The 22,502-nt window shown below is 36.6% G+C and overlaps 2 protein-coding genes across 2 annotated transcripts in view; one reads left to right on the top strand and one right to left on the bottom strand.

Moving 5' to 3' along the window:
* On the bottom strand, positions 1–13,293 carry LOC107554426 (gamma-glutamyltranspeptidase 1-like). The gene is made up of 13 exons (XM_016236920.1): positions 13,223–13,293; positions 8,584–8,760; positions 8,360–8,490; positions 7,749–7,838; positions 5,825–6,017; positions 5,390–5,550; positions 5,143–5,292; positions 3,318–3,454; positions 2,882–3,069; positions 2,538–2,665; positions 2,339–2,451; positions 1,720–1,833; positions 1–1,578 (listed from the first exon to the last, which is right to left on the bottom strand). The coding sequence occupies exons 2-13, from the start codon at positions 8,754–8,756 to the stop codon at positions 1,432–1,434; spliced, it is 1,725 nt and encodes a 574-aa protein (XP_016092406.1). The 5' UTR covers positions 8,757–8,760; positions 13,223–13,293; the 3' UTR covers positions 1–1,431.
* Positions 13,294–20,218: 6,925 nt separating this feature from the next.
* The window catches only part of lrrc75ba (leucine rich repeat containing 75Ba), a 37,765-nt gene continuing 35,481 nt past the window's right edge, over positions 20,219–22,502 (top strand). Inside the window, exon 1 of the mRNA XM_016236919.1 lies at positions 20,219–20,760. Within this exon, the coding sequence (XP_016092405.1) occupies positions 20,488–20,760 (273 nt within the window). The 5' untranslated portion in view covers positions 20,219–20,487. The remainder of the gene's footprint in view (positions 20,761–22,502) is intronic.

Raw genomic sequence — 22,502 nt, 5'->3', positions numbered from 1 at the left:
AATCTGGTCTGATGAACAAACAAACTCATCTATATCTTGGATGGCATGAGGGCGATGGTAAATTATCAGCAAAATTATCAGTTCATTTTTAGGTGAACTGTTACTTTAAATGTAATTCAACATAAAATGAGACTAACATTAGATAATAACACAGGACTTCTGATAAGTATTCTGAAGAATATCTCTATACACATTGTGTTTAATATTAGGTGAAAATCTATGAGGGACCTGGGCACCTCTTAATGTTACCACATATTGCTCTGTAGAGTCCTAATGTGTCCTAAATATTAAACACATTTAGACCTGAAGTGAACATGTTTTTCTGCTGTGGAGCTCAGGTCTGTTTCACATACACAAGTCATTTACTCATAACAGAATAACAATTGTTATTATCATTCAGCATGTCACATTATCCAAGTCATCTCAAGAGAGGATGGCTGTATACAGAGGCGAACATGTCCAATGAGGTAATCTGATGCTGTGCATGCCATTCTCCATGCTTATGAATGGCTCTGATTTCAATAATAGCTTCTCTTCACCATAAGAATCTTATCATTACAGTTTACTTTTTAAAAAATGAATAGATTGCTGCTTTAAATGAAACATTCAGCTTATAGATTATAATATAATAGTTTCCCACACATTTGAGCAGTGTCTCGTTATTCAAGTGTGTCTACCTTGAAAAAATAGAAGCTTAAAGAGATAGTTCACTCTCATGTTATGTTATTATGACTTGTTTCTTCCAATGAACACCATAAATTAAATTTCACTGATTTAGTATATACAAGTCATATACTGATCATTTTATGGTGCTTTTTCATCATTTTTGAAACTTGAAATCTTCAGTCATCATTCATTGTTACTGCATTTTCACAGAAGAATGAAAGTCTGCAGGTTTGGAATGACACGACGGCGAGTAAATGATTATTGGGAGAACTATCTCTTTAAAAGTACCTGAATTCCATGCAATTAGCATGATTTGCAAATAAAAAAAACTGTAATATTTTTATTACTATATTGATTACATACTCATTTCCCTGACTTGGTCACTTTCACAGGCACTTTTTGTATTGCTCATTTTGAAGCACTCTCAACATCCATTACAAACAAAAAAACAACCGTACAATGGAATCAGGCCAAAGGACCGCCACATACTTATAATCAATTCTCTTTCTCTACACCTTAAAAAGAATAAACAGGCTTGGAATTATCATAGACCGTTCAATATGAAAGTTAGGCACTGTTGATACCAATGAAAGATTTTCCCATCAAAAAGAAAAAAGAACTGTTAATAAATACAGGGAGTCTTTGTGCAACCTTGTGCATTGGACTACTGCCTTACAATGTGTATATTCGATTTTCTTGGTTCTTGATTGAGTCACCAATGACTGAAGGTCCACAAAAATTGAAAAGGGAGAGAGGGAGTGCTGTTCAATATCCCGCAGGATAGCCGCCTTTCCTGGGGTCAGATTCGGCGCAGAGTTTGTCCCCTTGTCGCACAATGGCCTGAACTACTGCTCCTGGCGTCCTCTGCAGCTCTGTTACGTGATTCTTCTGAGCCAGGCCATCAAGAACACTCTGTAGCATGTGTGGACATATTCACAAACAGCCAGAAACACATAATACAAAAATATTAATAATTGTCATTTTATTTACTTAATGAACTGTTTTATTATGTCTTAAATTAAGAAAGTTCAGTTGTCAAGTCCTGAGACCCACCTGCTCAAAGTCCTGTTCCACAACTGTCATGTTGGGGTTGAGTTGGTTGTGGACTCTAGGCTCTGTAACCGCTTTCTTCAAGTCATAGTTAAAGAACAGCGAGTTCAGTATCACCTGGGAGAAGTGGGAAAGGAGAGGTGAAAAGGCATGTTTTGATATATCAGGCCAATTATAATTTGAATTTTAAAAAATAATGGAAAACCTTTCTTATACTTTATTAAAGACCCCAGGATATTCCTATTTGTTGTATTTAGTGATTGCTTCTAAACTTTTGTCCTTAACCATCATTTTATTTATGGGCAAACAAGTGTTAGTTTTATGGAGTAAAGGCTAAATTTGAAGGGTTAAATTGATAACATATATAAAATCCTCTTAGTAAAATGTATATATGTGCATACTTATATGATTGTTTTTATAAAGTATTATATGTAGCAACTATATATGTCAAATATATATATTTTATTTGTATATGCAACTTTATTAAAACAACATATATACAAAACATCTGTATGTTTATATGTTTTTGTAAATATTTTTTAAATACATGTCTATCTTTTATATTTGGACATATGCATCCAATGAGTATATAGTTAAAAGCTGTTTTGGTGTTTGTGGTTACCAGAGCAGTTGCCGTGGTGATTTTCGTCCCACCTGAGGCCCCAACTACCATTTTGACTCTGTGGTGTTTGTCAAATATTATTGTGGGGCACATTGATGAAAGAGGTCTTTTACCTTGTCAAAAGACAAAAGTTGTATGTTAATACATGCTGTTATTTGAATCTGACCTGTGTCCATAGAGATAACAGATTTTTAGGCACCTGGCTGAATGAAGTTGTTGGGTGAAGGGGGAACCCCAAAGCCATTGGTAATGTAAGGAGAGCTGAAATCATCCATCTCGTCATTAAAGATAATGCCAGTTGAGCGTGACATCACCTTTGAGCCGAAACTGTGAAAACACAAGAAAGATCAAGACAATCAGATCAAAAAGAAGAGAACAATAATATAGCATTCCCCCCTCGGGTTCAACTTATAATGGTTTTTGGCACCAAAAACAATCATAATTTTCTTTCTCAGGGCTCCAGACTCACACATGAGAGCATACTATATATTGTAAGAAATAAATAAACAGAGAAACACAGATCTAGTGCCTGTTTTCTCTTACTAAAGGTTGATGGTGCTGGTGGCTGCCACCGCGCTCCCATCCTCTGCGATGACTGACAGGTGAGCCGTGCCGTGGTCATCGGGGACAAAGTACTCCGGATCGTAGTAGTTGTCTGGGTGAGTAGTGTCATCTGTGATTTTACTCCTAATGTTGTCTGCAAAGTAGTCTGAGGTCATGTTTTGGATGAGCTGAGAAAGGAGATAAATGAAAATAGATTTACAAGAGGCCACTGAACTCTCAGGTGCATGAAACAGGAACAGTTATAGGCCTTGGGAAAATATTGTTTGATGTAACAGATATTCATAAATAACTCTTTGAACCACTTCACGGATCTTGAGTTAAATTGCATGAGATCAGGTTGCATTAGTCCTCAAAACTCCTTGTGTAAGGAGAAAAAAAAATCTAATTAGTTGTACATATTAATGTAATTACTCACATCAGTGATGTTGAGGTAACGTGGATCTCCCAGTTTACTCCTCTTGGCATAAGCAAAACGAAATGCCTCTACGATACGATGATATGTCAAAGTCTTCATCTCTGCTGTGGACACACTGCTGTCTGAGAAGTTGTAACCTAGAAAACAAGAATTGAATTATTGATATTAATTATCACTGTTATACTTATAATAGGATATTCAAATATTTATTTTGCCTTACATAATTCAGAAAGCCTTTGTTCACACATAACACATTTTTTTCAATGACCATTGCACTCACATTTTGTGTATTTTCCAGCATCACACAAGAAACAAGTTCAACTTTTAAAAAAATGCATCTCTGGGCCTTGCATTTTTCCCCACACTTTACTGCTTGCACCTTGCTTTTCCAAAACAGAATGTGTTTTGAGGTTTAAAAACACAAGATGCATGGCAGTCTGAAGGCAAAACGAAAAAACTAGAGACCTAGTTGAACTTATTGTGCCTTGAACGATGCATTCTTCTAGTGCATATTTACATAGAAAAATGATGGAAAAGTAGTGCAGTGGAATGCAAAACCAACTCCCTTAAATACTGGAATTCGGCAGTCATAATTCCAAAAATTCTTTGTAGTCTATGGCAATTCTGTGTATCATTCCATTCTTTTGGGTGACTGAAAGTGGCCCTACATTCATGTCTTGTGCACTAATTTTTCCAGTTTCATATAAACTCAAATGGCACCATCTCGCATCTCACTTATCGAATGCTGTGAAAATTACCTTAAAGGACTTCAGTATAAAAATGTTGTAATACTATTACAGTGTTCATCTTTTTGCTAAGATGCTTGTTTTGCCATTGTAAATAAAATATAAACTCAAATAAATATTTAATTTATGTTTATGCATTTGGCAGACACGTTTATCCAAAGAAACTTATACTGTATTGAAGGCATTCCTGTTTAAGCTACAGGAAAGCGTTGGTTCATTATTTGTTGAGTGCATAACAGTCAATCTGATCATTATCAGAAAACCCCTTCAGGGTGACACAAGCCCTTATCCTGCTTACCTTGTTTGCATTTATTTTGCAATAGTGATCAATGTACATTCTTTCTTAATGCAGAACATGATGCTGCTTGCCCTCATGAATGAAGCTCTTTTGCGCAAATCCCTGGTTTACTCATGAAGACTGCGCTCTGACATCATAGTGTCTATAAATCATGAGTCAGTAAGTGTCTGTTGTATGGAGGATTATTTCATAATCATGTACTTGAGTCCTGTAAAATTTCCAACTCAGAGAACAACATGCCCTTTCATAGTGATCCATAAATACATCTGTCGGTGTAAACACTTTTGTAAAATGTACAGGTGCATCTCAATAAATTAGAATGTCGTGGAAAAGTTCATTTATTTCAGTAATTCAAGTCAAATTGTGAAACTCGTGTATTAAATAAATTCAATGCACACAGACTGAAGTAGTTTAAGTCTTTGGTTATTTTAATTGTGATGATTATGGCTCACATTTAACAAATTTTCCACGACATTCTAATTTATTGAGATGCACCTGTATGTAAAAACAAGAACAGGTGTACTGTACATTCAACTTGTCTATTAAGTATAATGACTATATAAGATATTGATTCTCTGAAATACATTTTACTTAGAACTTGTAAATCATATTATGCAAATCATATATATCAGATACGTATATGTTGTCATTCCCAATGCTCAAAAAGTGGTTAATCACATGACATTTCTGGATAAAAAAACAAATTCTGGAGGTCTGCCATTAAGATGAATGGGAGAGATCCTTGATGCAAGCACACACACAGGAACAATATGAGACTCACCATCTACTATATTGAGAATCAGAGCGAGTACAGGTCCACTGGATGGAGCATCAGGAATATTAATGGTGTACTCCCCCACATTTAACTTAAGCGGAGTCTCATTCAACACTGGCTTATATTCCTTTAGGTCCTCAAGTGTTATAATCCCTCCTGTAGTGACACAATGATTTGCATATTTTATTAAAATGAGGTAATCTCACCTTCAATGCATGTCGAAAAAGGTCAAATCAAGCAAGTATGAAAAGACCTGCAGCCTGGATATCATCCACTATATTCTGGGCCATAGATCCGTTGTAAAAAACATCCGGCCCTTCTTCCGCTATCTTCTCATAGGTGTTAGCGAGTTTGGGAAATCTAATGATATCATTTTCCTTCAGGAGGTTTTTGTCTGAGTCACAAAACACTTCACTGGAGCAAAGACAGAGAGAGGGAAAAAATCAATATGATGTCTTTAAAACTACTAGTAGAAGCAGTGTTTGGAGTGTGGTGAGTTAGATTAGTTATTTGTTTGACATCAGTGGAATTAGTAATGTATGACGCAGTATGAGGCAATTGCAAATTACGCAACAGTACACCATGGTACACTTGTTACTTGACACAATGTACTATTTTCATTTATGATAAGTGGATTTTCTCACAGTCTGTCCAGTTTCTGTATAGTGTCCCAAAGATAAATCCTCACCACAACATCACATCACTCAGAATTGTGTCCTTGTTTTTTGCAATGGCATTGGCCAAGGCCCTGCCAATTGGAAAACCATTGCGTGCCAATTCTATACTGGGCTCAAACAGTTCCTTCCATGGAAGTTTCCCATGTCTTTTGTGCGCCATCTCATAACCGCGGATTTCCCCTGGTATGGCAATGGACAACCCTCCTGCCATTCAAATAAGACACAGTAGAGTTATTATTCAATGGCCAAAACTGTAATAAGGTCAATGACGTGAGGCTCATTTTCTGTCCTATTTGTTAATATTTTCCAAATATGTTTTAATGCAATTTAAAAGGCTCATTAAAAGAACAGAATTATTACAAATAATTTTTAATCTGAAAAAAGTTCATAATTGTATTCATAAAAGATGCATTTAAAGGGATAGTTCACCCAAAAATGAAAATTCTGTCTTTAATTACTCACCCTCATGTCTTTCCAAACCTGTATGGCCTTCGATCTTCTTCGGAACACCAATTAAGATATTTTTGATGAAATCCGAGAGCTTTCTGACCCTGCATAGACAGCAACGCAACTGACACATTCAAGGCCCAGAAAGGTAGTAAGGACATCGCTAAAATAGTCCATGTGACATCAGTGGTTCAACTGTAATGTTATGAAGCTACGAGAATACTTGTTGTGCACTAAGAAAACTAAAATAATGACTTTATTTAACAATTTCTTCACGCATGTGTCGTGGTTCTCTCATGAATGCGCGTCGAAGACTGACACGGAAGAGAAGAAATTGTTCAATAAAGCCATTATTTTTGTTTTCTTTGCACACAAAAAGTATTCTCGTAGCTTCATAACATTACAGTTGGACCACTGATGTCACATGGCCTATTATAACGATGTCCTTATTACCTTTCAGGATATTGAACGTGTCAGTTCCGTTGCTGTCTATGCAGGGTCAGAAAGCTCTCGGATTTCATCAAAAATATCTTAATTTGTGTTCTGAAAGTAAATGAAGGTCTTACGGGTTTGGAACGACATGAGGGCGAGTAATTAATGAAAGAAATTTCATTTTTGGGTGAACTATCCCTTTAATTGATCAATTGACATTTATAATGTTACAAAAGGTTTCTATTTCAAATAAATTATGCTATTTTGAACTTTCTATTCATGAAAGAATCTTGAAAATATGGTTTGCACAAAAATATAAAGCAGCAAAACTTCTTTCAACATCACTAATAATAAATGTTGACTGAATTTTCACTGATTTTAAATTGTAATAATATTTCATGATATTATTATTATTACTGTTATAATGTATTTTTGATCATTTTTGTTATTTTTTTAGATAAATAATAAGTGTATATATTAAAAAGATTTCACTGCTTTTTAATATTTAAAAAATGTTTAGTGAAGTGACATGTGGCCAAATATGGTGACCCATACTCAGAATTAGTGCTCGGCATTTATCCCATCCAAAGTGCACACACACAGCAGTGAACACACACCCGGAGCAGTGGGCAGCCATTTTTTGCTGCGACGCCCAGGAAGCAGTTTGCTCAAGGTTATTGAGTCGTGGTCGTGGTATTGAAGGTGGGAGAGAGTGCTGAACATTCACTCCCCTCACCTACAATCCCTGCCGGTACGAGACTTGAACCCACAACCTTTGTGTTTTACTAGTCCGACTCTCTAACCATTAGACCACAACTTCCCCGTAGGGTGTTTGGTGTTTGTCCACCAAATCAGTCATGTGATATGACCAACATGCAGAATGCCATAGAGAGGAAGTCTAGACTCTAATGACTGTGTCAAGGTCAGTAAGTCTTTTAAAATATCAGATAATTTGACCTATATGACAAAGCAAGGCTAGTTCACAGGCAGATTAGCTCTATTTATTTTATAGAATGGAGGCTGAACTTGGTGATATTTACATGAGTGGTAATGTACCTTTCCGTGACAGCTGGGTGTTATTGCCAAACATGTCCTCTGAAGCATTCATTGGAGCGGTTTCTCTGGCATCAATTGTCTCCACCTTTCCTGTGGATGAACACATGGAATTTTTTGTCATTGTCTAGACATTTAATTTTCAGTGTTGTTTGTCAAGACTAAAAATCACTTGGACAGTAGCCTAAGGCTTGTGTGTCATCATTTGTTATTTACTCTTGTTAGCGTCTCCTGAATCTGTTATTGTGGTTATTCACATCATTTGATGACTCTGTGAAGCAAGATTTGTGGTCACAATGATGTTGAGTAAACAGTGCCCTTTTGCCAGGCTGCTCCAGAGTCATGTCACTTCAATTAATGTACTGTAAGTCACTTTGCATGACAAGTATCTGCTGAATGGCAAACAACCTCTGTGTCATATTAAACTCCTAAAGCCATGTCCTTCAGTGCCAGACCGACTAGAAAAATATGTCAATTTCAAGGTGCCCTTACAGAAAGTTTGAGTTTTACGGGGTTTTTTTAGACCATGATATAAGCAATACCAAGGTCATGAGTTTGATTCTTAGGTAAACATCTTCAATGCATAAATGAATGCATAAATGTAATTGTTTTACCTGTTGAAGCATTGTATATGGTGAAGAACAGACCTCCTCCGATGCCCATGCTGTGTGCGTTGAACAGCCCAACACACAAGAGAGCAGCAATGGAAGCATCAACCGCTGAACCATTGCGCTTTAAGATGTCCCTGCAAACATGAAGAATGTTGGGTGTGAGTTGACGTGCATGACGTTTAATGACAAGCATGGAAACTCTTGGCTCAATATATTTGGACTCTTACCTCCCAACCTCAGAGCACTTCCCGGCATCTGCTGCCACGGCTGCTTTCAAGTAGAAGTGGTCCGAGGATACAGTGAGTCTCTTATTTCCAATCACCAAATACACACCCAGGAAAAAACCCAATGCAGCCACAAGCAAGACCACCAGCCCAGCAACAAGAGACTTCTTGACCATTTTCCTGAATAGGTACATAACATGAATACAGGATGTTGAGATAAAGACATTTGAGGTCATAGTTTGATATATGATGAGTGACATTTATGAGATTATTTTTCATTACAAGGCAAGGCAAGGCAAGGTAAGTTTATTTGTATAGCACATTTCATACACAATGGTAATTCAAAGTGCTTTACATAAAATAAAAACAATAATCAGAACAATAAAACAAGGAATTTAAAAACTTTGAAAATTATTAAAAAAAATTGATTTAAGAGGTTTAAAATGAATTTAAGAAAACGATTATACATATAATATAGTGCAATCAGTTCGGACATCGCACAGTGCTCATTCAATAAATGCACAGCTAAACAGATGAGTTTTGAGTCTGCATTTAAATGTGACTAATGTTTTAGCACATCTGATCTCTTCTGGAAGCTGATTCCAACCGCGGGTGGCATAATAACTAAAAGCACATTCCCCTTGTTTTGTGTGAACCCTTGGTATTTCTAACTGACTCGATCCTAATGATCTGAGTGGTCTGTTAGGTTTATATTCAGTGAGCATATCTGCTATATATTTAGGTCCTAGGCCATTGAGTGATTTATAAACGAGTAAAAGTACTTAAATCAATCCTAAATATAACTGGAAGCCAGTGTAAGGACCTGAGGACTGGTGTAATATGCTCAGATTTTCTGGTTCTAGTAAGAATTCTGGCAGCAGTGTTCTGGATGAGCTGCAGCTGTCTAATGGTCTTCTTGGGAAGGCCGGTGAGGAGACCATTACAATAGTCCACCCTGCTGGTGATAAAGGCATGAACAAGTTTCTCCAAGTCTTGACTGGAAACAAAACCTCTAATTCTTGCAATGTTTTTGAGATGATAGTATGCTGATTTAGTTACAGCTTTGACATGACTACTGAAACTAAGGTCTGTCTCCAGAATCACACCAAGATTCCTGACTTGATTTTTAGTTGTTAGACCCCTAGAGTCAAGGTATGCATTCACCTTGAGAACTTCATCTTTGTTTCCAAATGCAATGACTTCGGTTTTTTCTTTGTTTAACTGAAGAAAGTTCTCGCACATCCAACTGTTAATTTCATCAATGCATTGGCAGAGGGAGTCAATGGGGCTGTAGTCATTTGGAGATAAGGCTAGGTAAATCTGGGTATCATCTGCATAGCTGTGATAGGCGATTTGGTTCTTTCTCATTATTTGACTTAGTGGGAGCATATACAGGCTAAACAAGAGCGGTGCAAGAATTGAGCCTTGTGGGACTCCGCATGTCATGGACGTCCACTTAGACTTATGCTCTCCTATACTCACATAATAACCTCTCCCTTCTAAGTATGACCTGAACCATTTAATTACCATGCCAGAAAGCCCAACCAAGTTTTCCAGTCTCTCTAGTAGTATGTTATGATCGACAGTATCAAACGCAGCACTGAGATCTAGTAGTACCAGCACTGATATTTTGCCAGATTCAGAATTTAAGCGAATATCATTTATTATCTTAATGAGTGCTGTCTCTGTGCTGTGATGCGGTCGAAAACCAGATTGAAAATTGTCCAGGTATCCATTTGAGTTTAAGTATTTGTTCAGCTGATTAAAGACTACCTTTTCAATAATCTTTCCTATAAAAGGAAGATTTGATATTGGTCTATAGTTGCTCAATATGGTGTTATCAAGATTTCTCTTTTTCAGAAGGGGTTTAACAACTGCAGTTTTCAGGGAGTTTGGAAAAGTCCCAGAAAGAAGTGAGGCGTTCACCACTTCTAAGAGATCTGCTTCCAAACAGTTAAGCACCCTTTTGAAAAAATATGTGGGAAGTGTGTCAAGATAGCATGTTGACGATTTAAGGTGCTGTACTATTTCTTCCAAAATTTTGCTATCAATTTCTTCAAAAGCAGACATAGTATCTTCTTTTTGATATTGTGGTCGAATATGTCTAACCTCTGCATAACTTGGGGATGTGCTAATCGCCTTCCTGATATTATTGATCTTCTCAGAAAAGAAGGAAGCAAACTCATTGCATTTGCTGTCGGAGAGCATTTCACTGGCAATCTGATTTGGGGGGTTTGTCAGTCTCTCAACAGTAGCAAAAAGAGTGCGAGTGTTGTTTAAGTTACTGTTTATAAGGTTTGAGAAGAATGACTGTCTAGCTTTGCCTAGTTCCACATTGAAAGTACGAAGGCTGTCTTTATATATGCTATAGTGTATTTCAAGTTTCGTCTTCCGCCACATCCGCTCAGCTTTTCTGCATTGTCTTTTCATACTCTGAACTGCTGTTGATTTTCTCCAAGCTGATTTCTGTCTGCCAGTCTTCCTGCTGACTTTCAAAGGAGCAATGTCATCAATAACATTCTTAACTTTTGAGTTAAAGGAATCAAGGAGAAGATCAACAGAGTCTGCAGAAATGCTTGGTGTTAAAGATATAGCCTCCATAAATAGCACACTAGTGTTTTCGTTAATGCATCTCTTTCTGACTGAGACCGATCTAGATTCAGTGGTAACAGAGATCAATATATCAAAGAAAATACAGAAGTGATCAGATAGTGCTACGTCCTTAATAACAATGGATGAAATGTTTAGACCTCTACTGATGAGTAAATCTAGAGTATGTCCCCGATTGTGTGTGGGTTCATGCACATGCTGAATCAGGTCAAAAGTATTTAAAACAGTTATAATTTCTTTTGTAGTTTTGTTTTCTGCATTATCTATGTGAATATTAAAATCCCCTGCAATAGCAAAACAGTCAAACTCTGAGGAAATCATTGATAGCATTTCTGTGAACTCTTCAACAAAGGCTGGAGAGTATTTTGGAGGCCTGTAAATAATGATAAACAGAATGCGTGGAGCACCTTTCAACACAATCCCTAGATATTCAAAAGACAAGTACTGACCAAATGACACTTGCTTGCATTGATAGACATCTTTAAATAGAGCAGCTACACCTCCACCTCTCCTAACAGTCCTGCAAACACTCATGAAAGTGAAGTTAGGAGGGGCTGTTTCATTGAGGACCGTTGCACTGCAGCTGTCTTCTAGCCATGTTTCATTTAGAAACATAAAATCCAGGTTGTTTGTGGTTATTAAGTCATTGATTAGAAATGATTTATTTTTTAGTGATCGAATGTTTAAAAATGCTAACTTGATGGCATTGCATTTTGTCTCAACAGCAATATTAGTTTGATGCATAACAGGCCGCAGATTAGATAAGTCAGCCGTACGGCTTAAGAAGGCCTTAGACTTTTTATCACGTGATAAAACAGAAATAGAGAAAACTACAGGCACACTGCGTTCCCGCTTGTTCTGTAAACATTTGTGAATGTTGTTGCTATTATAGCGGGGACCCGACACATATCACTGAGAGCTGTTATCAGTTGTTTTTGGTTCACCTACAGCAGATGGAGGGTTTGGGCCCTGGCGTTGTGGCAGCGGCCGGAGAGCTTTCACAGGAGGAGGAAGACGAGCTGGGCCCATAGGCTTTGGTGGTTGTGGGGCCCGCCGTTTTTTACACACATATGATTACATATATTTTGTAGAATGACATGCTTATCATCACCACTTCAATGTAATTTACTTCATCATTGTCAGTTGATCAATGAACGGTATCCATAGCAACACTGAGTTTCAAATGCATGCAGCAGTATATAAGCATGCAAATTTGTTGATCAAAGAGAATCCCCCCAATAAACATACAAGTTACATCACCTTTTCAACATTTTCTGTTCATGAATAGAAGGGACGGGTGTAAACCTTTGGTAATTTTTTAGGAGAAGGGGACAACAATGAAATGTCACCCAACTCATCGGACCTGTTGGATACACCCTTTACAGTTACACAGCATCATCATCACTGTTTACAGTTGTTCCTTATAAAGTTGTTAATATACAGTTGTTAAAATATACAGTTGTTAATAATAAAGTTTAGCATTCATTCTACAATGTCATGACACTCCACATATTGTTTTTATATCAGCCTTGAATGTGCCAAGCATGCAGAGTTCAGAGATGATTCATCCATGTGTAAATCCAAACCATTCAACAGTCACACACTATTCAAGCCCCGAATTTTATTTCCTAATTGTAGTCCACTCCTTATATTTATGTCAGGACAGTCAAAACAGCTGTTGTAGAAGTAATTTAAGGCAACTGACAACATCTTAAAACCCTTCACACTTCAGTTAGACAGACAGACAGACAGACAGACAGACAGACATATAGACAGACAGACAGACAGACAGACAGATAGATAGATAGATAGATAGATAGATCGATAGATAGATAGATAGATAGATAGATCGATAGATAGATAGATAGATAGATAGATCGATAGATAGATAGATAGATAGATAGATCGATAGATAGATAGATAGATAGATAGATAGATAGATAGATATAGAACCACTCTTAGATGGACAGACGGATGCATGGATAGACAGATAGACAGACAGACAGATAGATAGATAGATAGATAGACATACCTCAAAGTTGATTTAGTCTGGAGAGCCCCTTTTCTTGTATAGGTGGATGTATCAAGACAAGTGTGGATAGGACTGGGGACAGATATAATCTGTGCTAATTAAAATTTAACTCCAACGGTTATAAATCAACCTGGTTTCAACCTTACATGGTGATTGGCTAAGACAGGATGATTTTTCAAATTTTCAGTCCTGACGGTAAAGACAGGTATTACTCACATGAAACCTCACCCTGTTTTTAAGAGCTTAGGTGCTTCAGAGGTCAAACTACTGCAATGTTGTTGACAAAGTATTCACTCCACCCTTAATCTTACACATTTACCAAAAAAATAAAAAATAAATTAAAATTAAAATAAAAATACACAGTAAGGTGTGAAGACCAGATTGAAAATATGGGATTTTTTTTTATTTTAAAATGCTCAGACAGTTTTACAAAGGAAAAAGGAAACTATTAATATATGAAAGATTTGGAAGCATTTTTAGGTCACTAATCAAATAAGAAAATGTGTAACATTGTACAAAAGGTCAAATGTTATTTTTTCTATTGAAGAACAAGATGCTCTTTGGATCATTCTAAAATTAAGATGGATAACATGGATCATTCAGTTTTGAACAAACTGTCCATGCCAGCTTGAGTTACAGCAAGATGTCCCATACACACTTAGAAATTGTTTGAAATTGTGAAATTTGTTAATTTATGTATTAAGTCATTCATGGGATGTTATCCAAGTTATTTCAACATTTTCACTCAAGATTTTTCTAAAACAAAATGCATTGAAGCATCTTCACTGGTGGTCTCAGACTTTTGGACGTTATTACTGTAGTTTAGTTAAGCGAGTCAGCATTGTCTGTTACGTAAGACTTTTAAGAAACATCTCCGATGCAGCATGTTGGTGTTGACTCGCAGCTGAATGAGTGAAAAACTTCAGAAGAAAGATTCTTGACTTTGAAAATGTCATTTTTTATGTTTGTAAAACCTCCAGGTCCTATATTCAAGAGTGAGGAATGCTAAAGATCATTTCAGTTCCTTGGCACTTAATACCAATGACGGAAAATTCTAGAACCTTCTTACAGTCACAATACTTGTAACTAGCATCAAAGAACACAGTTACGTAATACTGCCACAATAAAAACAGCCGGTCAGCACTTTTCAGCGTAGGACAAGACACTTGAAGCATTATCAGACCTGTTCAAGAGAACTTTTGTCTTCAGCTCCTTATGTAGCACACTGTCCAGGATTTCTTATTATGCTGTCATTCAGCAGGTCCTTCATGCCATAAAACCTCAATTATTGTTGAATAAATGGATAAAGAGCATGTCTATGAGTATTTATGTGTCAGTAGTTTTTAGGGAGAGAGAAGGTTAGCTACTCACCTTTCACAGAATTGATTTAGAATTAAGTTTGGCAAACAGATCATGACACATTATTTGATTAATTAATCCTATTCCGATGTCTCATTCGTTCAAGTCAGTTTGAAACTATTTAAACAACTGTTAATAAATACACTTCTGCCCTTATTTATCTTGCTATTATATGAATTACACTGTTAGTGATACCAGCTCTTAACGCCCATTTCAAAAGTATAATCTATCTTTCATTTTGGTACATGTCTTGTTTGGTTATTTAAGGGGGGCAGCGACTTGAACAGCCAGATTTTTGGAAATGAACAATCATTAAGCCACTGGGTCAGCTGAGACTGGACTTAATATGAAATAATTTCACAACAATGAACTTCACTAACATTACAGGATATCAAAGCTATATGAAATTATTCATAAATTAATATATAAGAATGTTATTTAATTTATTTACATAGCAGCACATTAACATAGCTCTCATTTATACACTCTTATAAATAAAGGTTCTTTATTGGCATCTATGGTTAATTTAAGTAAATTTGATGTATTCCACTCATGCCATCATACTGCAACAATTTAATATGCAAAATCTTACTGACAGGTTTTTGAAAACTAACCCCAGAAGGAACTCTTCTTGTGTCTACTTTTTAAGCTTGCCTTCACATTGGAAATAAAAGACAAATGGAGTTTCAGCAGATATTTTGAAAAAGGCTGAGAATCAGACGGGGACATCAGTAAGGTCTATTGCTAAGGTCTATTCCATCTGTCATGTCAATTTGGACAGATAATGAAAAGCTTTACAGCAGCCGAATAACAAAGGCTTAAAGCAGTGTCTAGGCCACAATATCAGAAGGTCTCCAATGAAACAAAATATGTCATGGCCATTTAATACCAGAAAAAGACCTGTGACTCTTCATATATACGAAGATGTGTCTAGGACATTTTCTAGACTAGCAATGCTAATGTGGAATTTAGTTTAGGAAGCACATCAGGAAAACAGTCAGCACCATTCCTTCGCTTGTTAGAATGGATTGCTATCTACAGTATGTCTTAGTCTCGCGTAGCCAGACCTTCAGACTGACGGCAGAAGGTCTGGGAACCTTGGACGCTTTGAATGGCCAAGGACCACCCAAGAGGCCATATGACTGACAGGTAAAGCAATCAATCAACGTTTCGTTTGTCATGTTTAGGGGTGTGTTAGGTCATATGACTGATGTGATCTTATTTTAAAGATTCTATGGAGCTAAATATTTCAAATACTTTTGAAAATCCAGTGTTTAGTTGATCCTGATAAGCACTCATTGTCACAGTTGTAAAGATGACAGCCTTCTTCTTCCATGAGGGGGTTTGCAATCGCGGCATCTATGTTTCCAGGTGGAATGTTAAAGAACGCAACACACACATCTCCCAGAAATCCTGTAGAATTCAACCAATCAGATGACGACTTTGAAACTCCTGAAGTGTTTCCAATTTTGTGTGCTATATGCATCAGACGTTCAGCCAACGGTCCGTGGGCGTGATGTCTGAGGTTGAGACTATCTATATCTCAGATGTTTCCCCTAAAAATGCATACAGCTACAACCTTTTTTTTGTGTCGGGTCACAGTTTTGATAAGTAAAACAATCTAATGGCACACCACTAAGCACTAAAATATAAAAAAAGGGAGAAAAGGTTTAGGCTTATTTATTTATTTTTTAAAAATGGTTAAACACTGCATAGTCAGAGTTGGTATTGTGGCTTTATCTATGATCAGGACATGTGCACTTAACATTGTATGATAATCATGCTCAAATAATAGAGATGGGAAGTTATGATAATTTTCTATTGCACACCTGACAACCTGTGGTTGGGAAACTATACACAGTTTTGGCAAACTACACATTCCCTGCGACCCAATGTGCATAGTATCCATCCTAAATAGTATGTGAGATTAGAATAAGTGGGTTGGAAAGTGTAGTATGTTGAAAAGAGTATGCCAAAAGTCCCGGATGGTCTAATTCAGGTCGATTTTTGAAGTGTGGATCCGTGCACACTCTAATGGCTAATATTACCCACAATCCATTGAGCATTTATGAATGATTTGGTTGAGAACTACAAACACAAATAAAAGCGTTAAAGGCACAATATGTAAGTTTTCGCCGCTAGAGGTCGCATTTTCAAAACAATAACAAAGGCAAAGCTTGATGACTCTATGAAGGAGAGTGGAACTATGGGAGATGTCGTTTTCACCATCCAGAGATGTCCGAATCATGTTCACGGATGTCATGAATTAATTATTTTTTTTACCTGTACCTTCCAAAGTTATTCAAACATTGAATAAATTATATAGAGAAAGCGAGCAAATAACATTTAACGTTACATTGTCAAAGAACAGTATGCCTGACTTCAGTCTAGCGCGAGTTTAAGCACTCTCAAAAAAACTCCCCTTATAATCAGTAAAGCTGTCTATACACTGTTTGATGAATGAAGCTCCTACTTACATCATATGTACATCTGCACTTTGTTGTTTATGATCAGAGAATACACTCAGCGAGCGCGCACTGCACAAAACTCGGTGTTTCAGCGATGACTCATCTAAGCACCACTGATTGGCCAATGCATTCATAAACTCAGCAGACTCGTGTGTGATTGGTTATGACGTGCAACACTGTAAAAACGTGGAAAAAGATGTATGGTGCCAACATTGAGCAGATCTAAATTTAATGCTGCAGTCAACACTTTTCATTTCATTTTAATTTTATTCGCGACTGCAGTAATGGATTTTGTTTAACTGCAGCAGCATTTTTGTCCAGGTGTGTTGCCATAGTTTCTACAAGCGGAAACCGATAGTGCAGATATTACGTAATTGATAGATGACAATGAACTGAAAGCAGGCCAGTTGACAGTGAAAGGATGCGACAGAGAGGTCCGGTAAAGACGCAATTGTCAACCCAAAGCTCGTCTACTCTTCTACTACACACTCAAAATGTGTACTTTTTCTAAGTAGGCACATTGGGACGCAGCATATGTAACGTTTGTCCCTTTAGTGTTATAAAACTATCATAAAACTGACAGTTACTTGCAGAGGAACGTTGTTTTGGTAATTACTTGAAATGCTTTGGTTCTGCTCCTCTACGCGAAGAATCTGATGGTTTGAAGCGTAGGCTACGTACCCAGCTAACAAAAAAAGGTCCCCAGGAAGTCCCCTAAATGGCCTCTGCGAACGTCCCTCGGACGTCAGCGTGTAGGGTCCCCTTGACGTCGAGCGGACGTTCGCGAAGACATGCAGAGGCCATTCGGGACGTTTAGGGGACTTTCGCTTTAAGTCCTCTGAATGTCATTTTATTTTACTTTTAGGCTAATCAAAGACAACAGACACGTTGTATGTAGAAAAATACGTTTATTTTAATTGAACAATTGTAAAGTTACTGTGCTCTTTCCGTGTGTGTGTGTGTGTGTGTGTGTGTGTGTGTGTGTGTGTGTGTGTGTGTGTCTCTGGTTGTCAGCTATGGTTAGTCCGATGGCAATTCTTCCCATTGTCTTCTAACCTAAAACAACAAAATGAACACATTTGGATTTAGCGCACATGGGCCTTTTTGCCGCATATAGGCATATCCGTGTGTATTTTTACCATATGGAAATTCAATATTTAAGTTCAATATCTGTCAATATTACATACGTTTAATCATTTCAGCTTTACATGCTAACGTTAGCTTCGAAAGTGTTCACTTAGGCTACCAATGGTAGCAGGTGTTCATCTTAGTAGTGATAGGCGCTGTCGAAACACTCTTTCAAGAAGCTTCCAAGCATTTATGAATCTTTTGTTTCTAGTCAGTGGTTCGGAGCTTGTGTCAAACTCGCCAGGTCACGTGATTGCAGCAAACAAGGCTTCGTTTCAAAATTCGTATGTTTCGCCGCTAGATGGCGCTGATTTGGTAAACCCTTGAACGATGTTGGGACAGTTTTATTATATAGGTTCATTTGAATTAAAGTAATGAATTGTGAAAGGCTACATATTTGTGTATAATACAAAAAGGATAATGATATTTAATTGCTTCTAATTGAACTAGGTTGCCGAGCCCTGGCCTATAACACACAAAATAAACGCTACAGAACCGTCATATTTAGATATTTAATTATTTTTTAATATAACATTTAATAGATTAGCCTACACTTTTTGCCTCTTACACATATGCAATTGGTTTTTAAGAGGTGTCATTACATTTGTTTGGGCTGTTTTCAGTGCATTTACACTGTTTTGATTAGCAGGTCCCACCTATGGAAGCATATAGGTAGCGAAATTCAATTTAAAATGCAATATGCAAAGTGGCAATGCAATAGTCAAAATGGCAACGCAATATTCAAAATGGCAATGTATTTCTGTATTTAAATTTACATTTTCCATTACCAATACGTGCAAAGTTTGTTGCAAAAAAACAAACAAAATTAAATTATATAATTTACATTTGCCATTTCCAACAGTAGTCTTAATATGTAAGTTGCATACAAATTTTAACGCTTTTAAATGCATTCCGTAACACGCTTCCGCCAATCCCCGCCTTGAAGCAATGATTGATGGAGGGTGGGCGTGGTCAGCTCGGAATGCATTTTCAAAGCCGCACTGAATTTTGCTACAAATATCCCACGGCGTCAGGATTAAAATGCAATCCTAATTGTTCTAACTTAGTTTAAATGCATTTAGGACAAATAGCATTTAAATGATCATTTTGCTACCATTTCTGCTTGGACATACTATACATATCAAATCAATTTGTGTTATATATTTTCATTTTCATTTTGTAACTTATAAAGCGTTAACATTTTTATTCAGTTTACATATTAAGACTACTGTTGGAAATGGCAAATGTAAATTATATAATTCAATTTTCATTTTCCTTTTGCAACAAATTTTGCATGTGTGGGTAATGGAAAATGTACATTTAAATACAGAAATACATTGCCGTTTTGAATATTGCGTTGTCATTTTGAATATTGCATTGCCATTTTGCATATTGCATATTGCATTTGAATTTTGCTACCTATATGCTTCCATACCCACCAGCCTGTGGCGTTTCAAACGCTTCGCACGCATTGAATCATTTTGCGAAGCAGTTCATTCAGAGTTTTGAAAAGCTTCGATCTCCCATCACTAGCGAATGTCACTAACAACAATTTATATATTGTCTTAGAAAATGGAGGTAAAACACATAGTTTGGGTTTTTTAAAAGTACTTAATTTAGTTGATTTCTTATTATTATAAAAATGTGAGAAGAGAGCTTAGATCATTTGTTTTTTGATAATTTCATGAAAAATATGTGAGTTCAAATATTTGAGCTCTTCTGGAAATAGGAGATTATTGGACATTACTGGATTTGACCTTTTTTGACAATTGCTGTTGTCTAGCATTAAGATCCTAATGGTTTCTTTGATATAGGACCTCATCCTCAGCATCAATTCATGAAATGACCATCAGTTAACTTACTTAAAATCCGATTAAAATGTTGTTTTGACTTCACCACCACACATTTGTCTTTCTTGGCATGTGGGGCACATACACGAAACACCGTTAGCCAATGGCAGGACAGTACTCAGTAATGATCCACACGAAGTGCTGTGGAGAGCATCACCATCATCCACTGAATACCAACTAGAGCATCAGGCGGACGTGTCCTACTGACAACAAACACAAATACAAGGGTGCGAGACCTGGGATAAAGAACAAAACACTGACATTTAGCAGCTAAAACTACTACTTGTGTCGTCGGGCGAATTTTACAAAGGACCTTGACTGTAAGCAGAACGAGTACGTGCTACCCAAGTTGGGACTGATGTGGAAACCTCTGGGCGTTATCATCCAGGCTGCCATGGTTATGCCATAAAAGAGTAGTAGCTATTTACTGTAACATTTGTGATTTCAACGTAGTAAGATCATGGGCTCCAGGCTCAGCCGACAAAACAGTCTCGACAACGATAATTTTTCAAGGAGGCGACGGAAACATCTCGACAGTACGGGAGAGAGCGATCGGAGCGGAGACTTCTTGTTTACATCCCTGATGCTCAGGTCGGATAAGCTGCCGGGGATGCTGAGGAGAGCCAACCACAGCCCGTATGTCAGACGAGTCGCCTGGGTCCGAGAGATTCAGAAGCTCCTTCGGGAGCGGAAGAGAGAAGATGCGACGGACGTGCTCAAACTGTTGAGGAAGGTGAGGGCAAATGTCCTGCAGTGCTTAATAAATATGTGCATCTGACAGAGACAGCTGCAAAACATGCATGAGTTTGACTCTCTCTCTCTCTCTCTCTGCTTGACTGGCATTGCATGTGTTGCACAGATGCACGAGTACTCTGAACACACAAAGACATGATCACTTGAATATTCATTTTCTATGGTCAACATGTTTACAATATCTGAATATATATATATATATATATATTTTTTTTTTTACATTTTTGGGGGCTTAAAGTATGCAATGTCAAAGTGGTGTAACTCATTAAACGTCTGAAATTCTGAAAAAAAAATACATCTTTAAAAAAATGAATACATCAAAACGTGATGCGTTTTGTATAATTTTAATTTTAGTCATTTTTCATATCAGATCATATTTTTTGATCATTTAATATATTGTTCATAATTATTGTAATGTTAAGAATAGTATAATATAATAATATAATTTAATTATGTGTTATAATGTAAACGTTTTTAAAAGTATTATTAATATTCGTCAAACTTATGTTTACTCTAATCAAAGTCAATGTGTTAAAGCCAACATACAGGAAGCCATGTTGTCATGTGACAAGAAAACCATCAAACAAAAAAGGGCCCATTTAGATTCTCATAACTCTGTCAAGGTCAGTGACTTCTATATCAGTGTTATTTTAGTATCATTGAGATGCTATTGTCATTTCTGTTCATATTTTCAACTAGTTTTTATATTTTCCATTTTCTTTTTAGTTATTTTTTTTGTATTTTTTTTAAAAAATATGTATATTTTATAAATTTTTACTGCAATGTTTTGTTATTTTAGTTAAACTAAATTAAAATGAGAGATGTTACCTTAAAAAAATGTAAGCTTTTTTTAATGCAAGTGATGAAAATGTTTATTTATTTTAATGGTTGTATTTTTAGTTAACTATAATAACCCTGCTCTTTATGAATACCTTTTAATGACTCAAAATTCATGACATTTATAAAAATATATATTTAATATTAAATAAAATAACTAAATTAAAAGTGATCATATAATAAAATAGATAAAAACGAGTTGTACACACTCCTGTGTATTTCAAGTACAAGGGAAACACTTCAGTACTTTTTACTTGATGGTTACACCACTTTTAGCCAAGTGTAATTATTAGTAATTATTAACACTTTTAGCCAATTTTGTCTTGACATTACCCTTTTTTGCATAAAAAGTGCAATAAATGTTTTTCAGACTATGTATTTATATAAACATATAAAAATGATATTTCTCAGAACATGGCACATGTGTTTTAAACTCAATTTCCTATTGTCATCATCTCAGACATCCTTATGTGTCATTGACCCTTATATAGTATCCAGTAGGTGAAATGTGGCTTGGTATTTCCACTTCAGACACCCGCCGTGCGGCTCGCTCTGTAGTGCTGCAGTGAGTCACCTTGTGCAAGAAATCATTTCCCTGGATTTGTTGCTGGTATTATTTGTTGTCGAGACTCTATACACAAACACTAATACTAATGCCTGGATGCTTCTGTGGTACATTTGTTCTGTCAGAGTGACCCATATACTCAAATTCACAGAGCGTCACTGTCAGTACGGAGCAGCAGAGAGAGCTGACCACTGATGACAGAGGAGTGCAGGAGATCAGGAGGTCTCTCGCATATACAGTGGGGCAAATAAGTATTTGATACACTGACGATTTTTCAAGTTTTCCCACTTACAAAGAATGGAGAGATCTGTAATTTTCAT

This window comes from Sinocyclocheilus grahami, unplaced genomic scaffold (assembly GCF_001515645.1).
Source record: "Sinocyclocheilus grahami isolate Dianchi unplaced genomic scaffold, SAMN03320097.WGS_v1.1 scaffold501.1, whole genome shotgun sequence".
Taxonomy (NCBI): domain Eukaryota; kingdom Metazoa; phylum Chordata; class Actinopteri; order Cypriniformes; family Cyprinidae; genus Sinocyclocheilus; species Sinocyclocheilus grahami.
This window is presented reverse-complemented; position numbering and strand designations above follow the sequence as displayed.

What these genes read in the sequence shown, in the direction of transcription:
- LOC107554426 (XM_016236920.1), bottom strand. Translation starts at nt 8,756, where the DNA reads ATGGTCAAGAAGTCTCTTGTTGCTGGGCTGGTGGTCTTGCTTGTGGCT. An exon ending in ACCAGCACCATCAACCTTTA is followed by an intron (nt 2,666 to 2,881) that starts GTAAGAGAAAAC and finishes GTGTTTTCACAG; the next exon opens with TTTCGGCTCAAAGGTGATGT. An exon ending in TCACCACGGCAACTGCTCTG is followed by an intron (nt 1,834 to 2,338) that starts GTAACCACAAAC and finishes CACTTCTCCCAG; the next exon opens with GTGATACTGAACTCGCTGTT.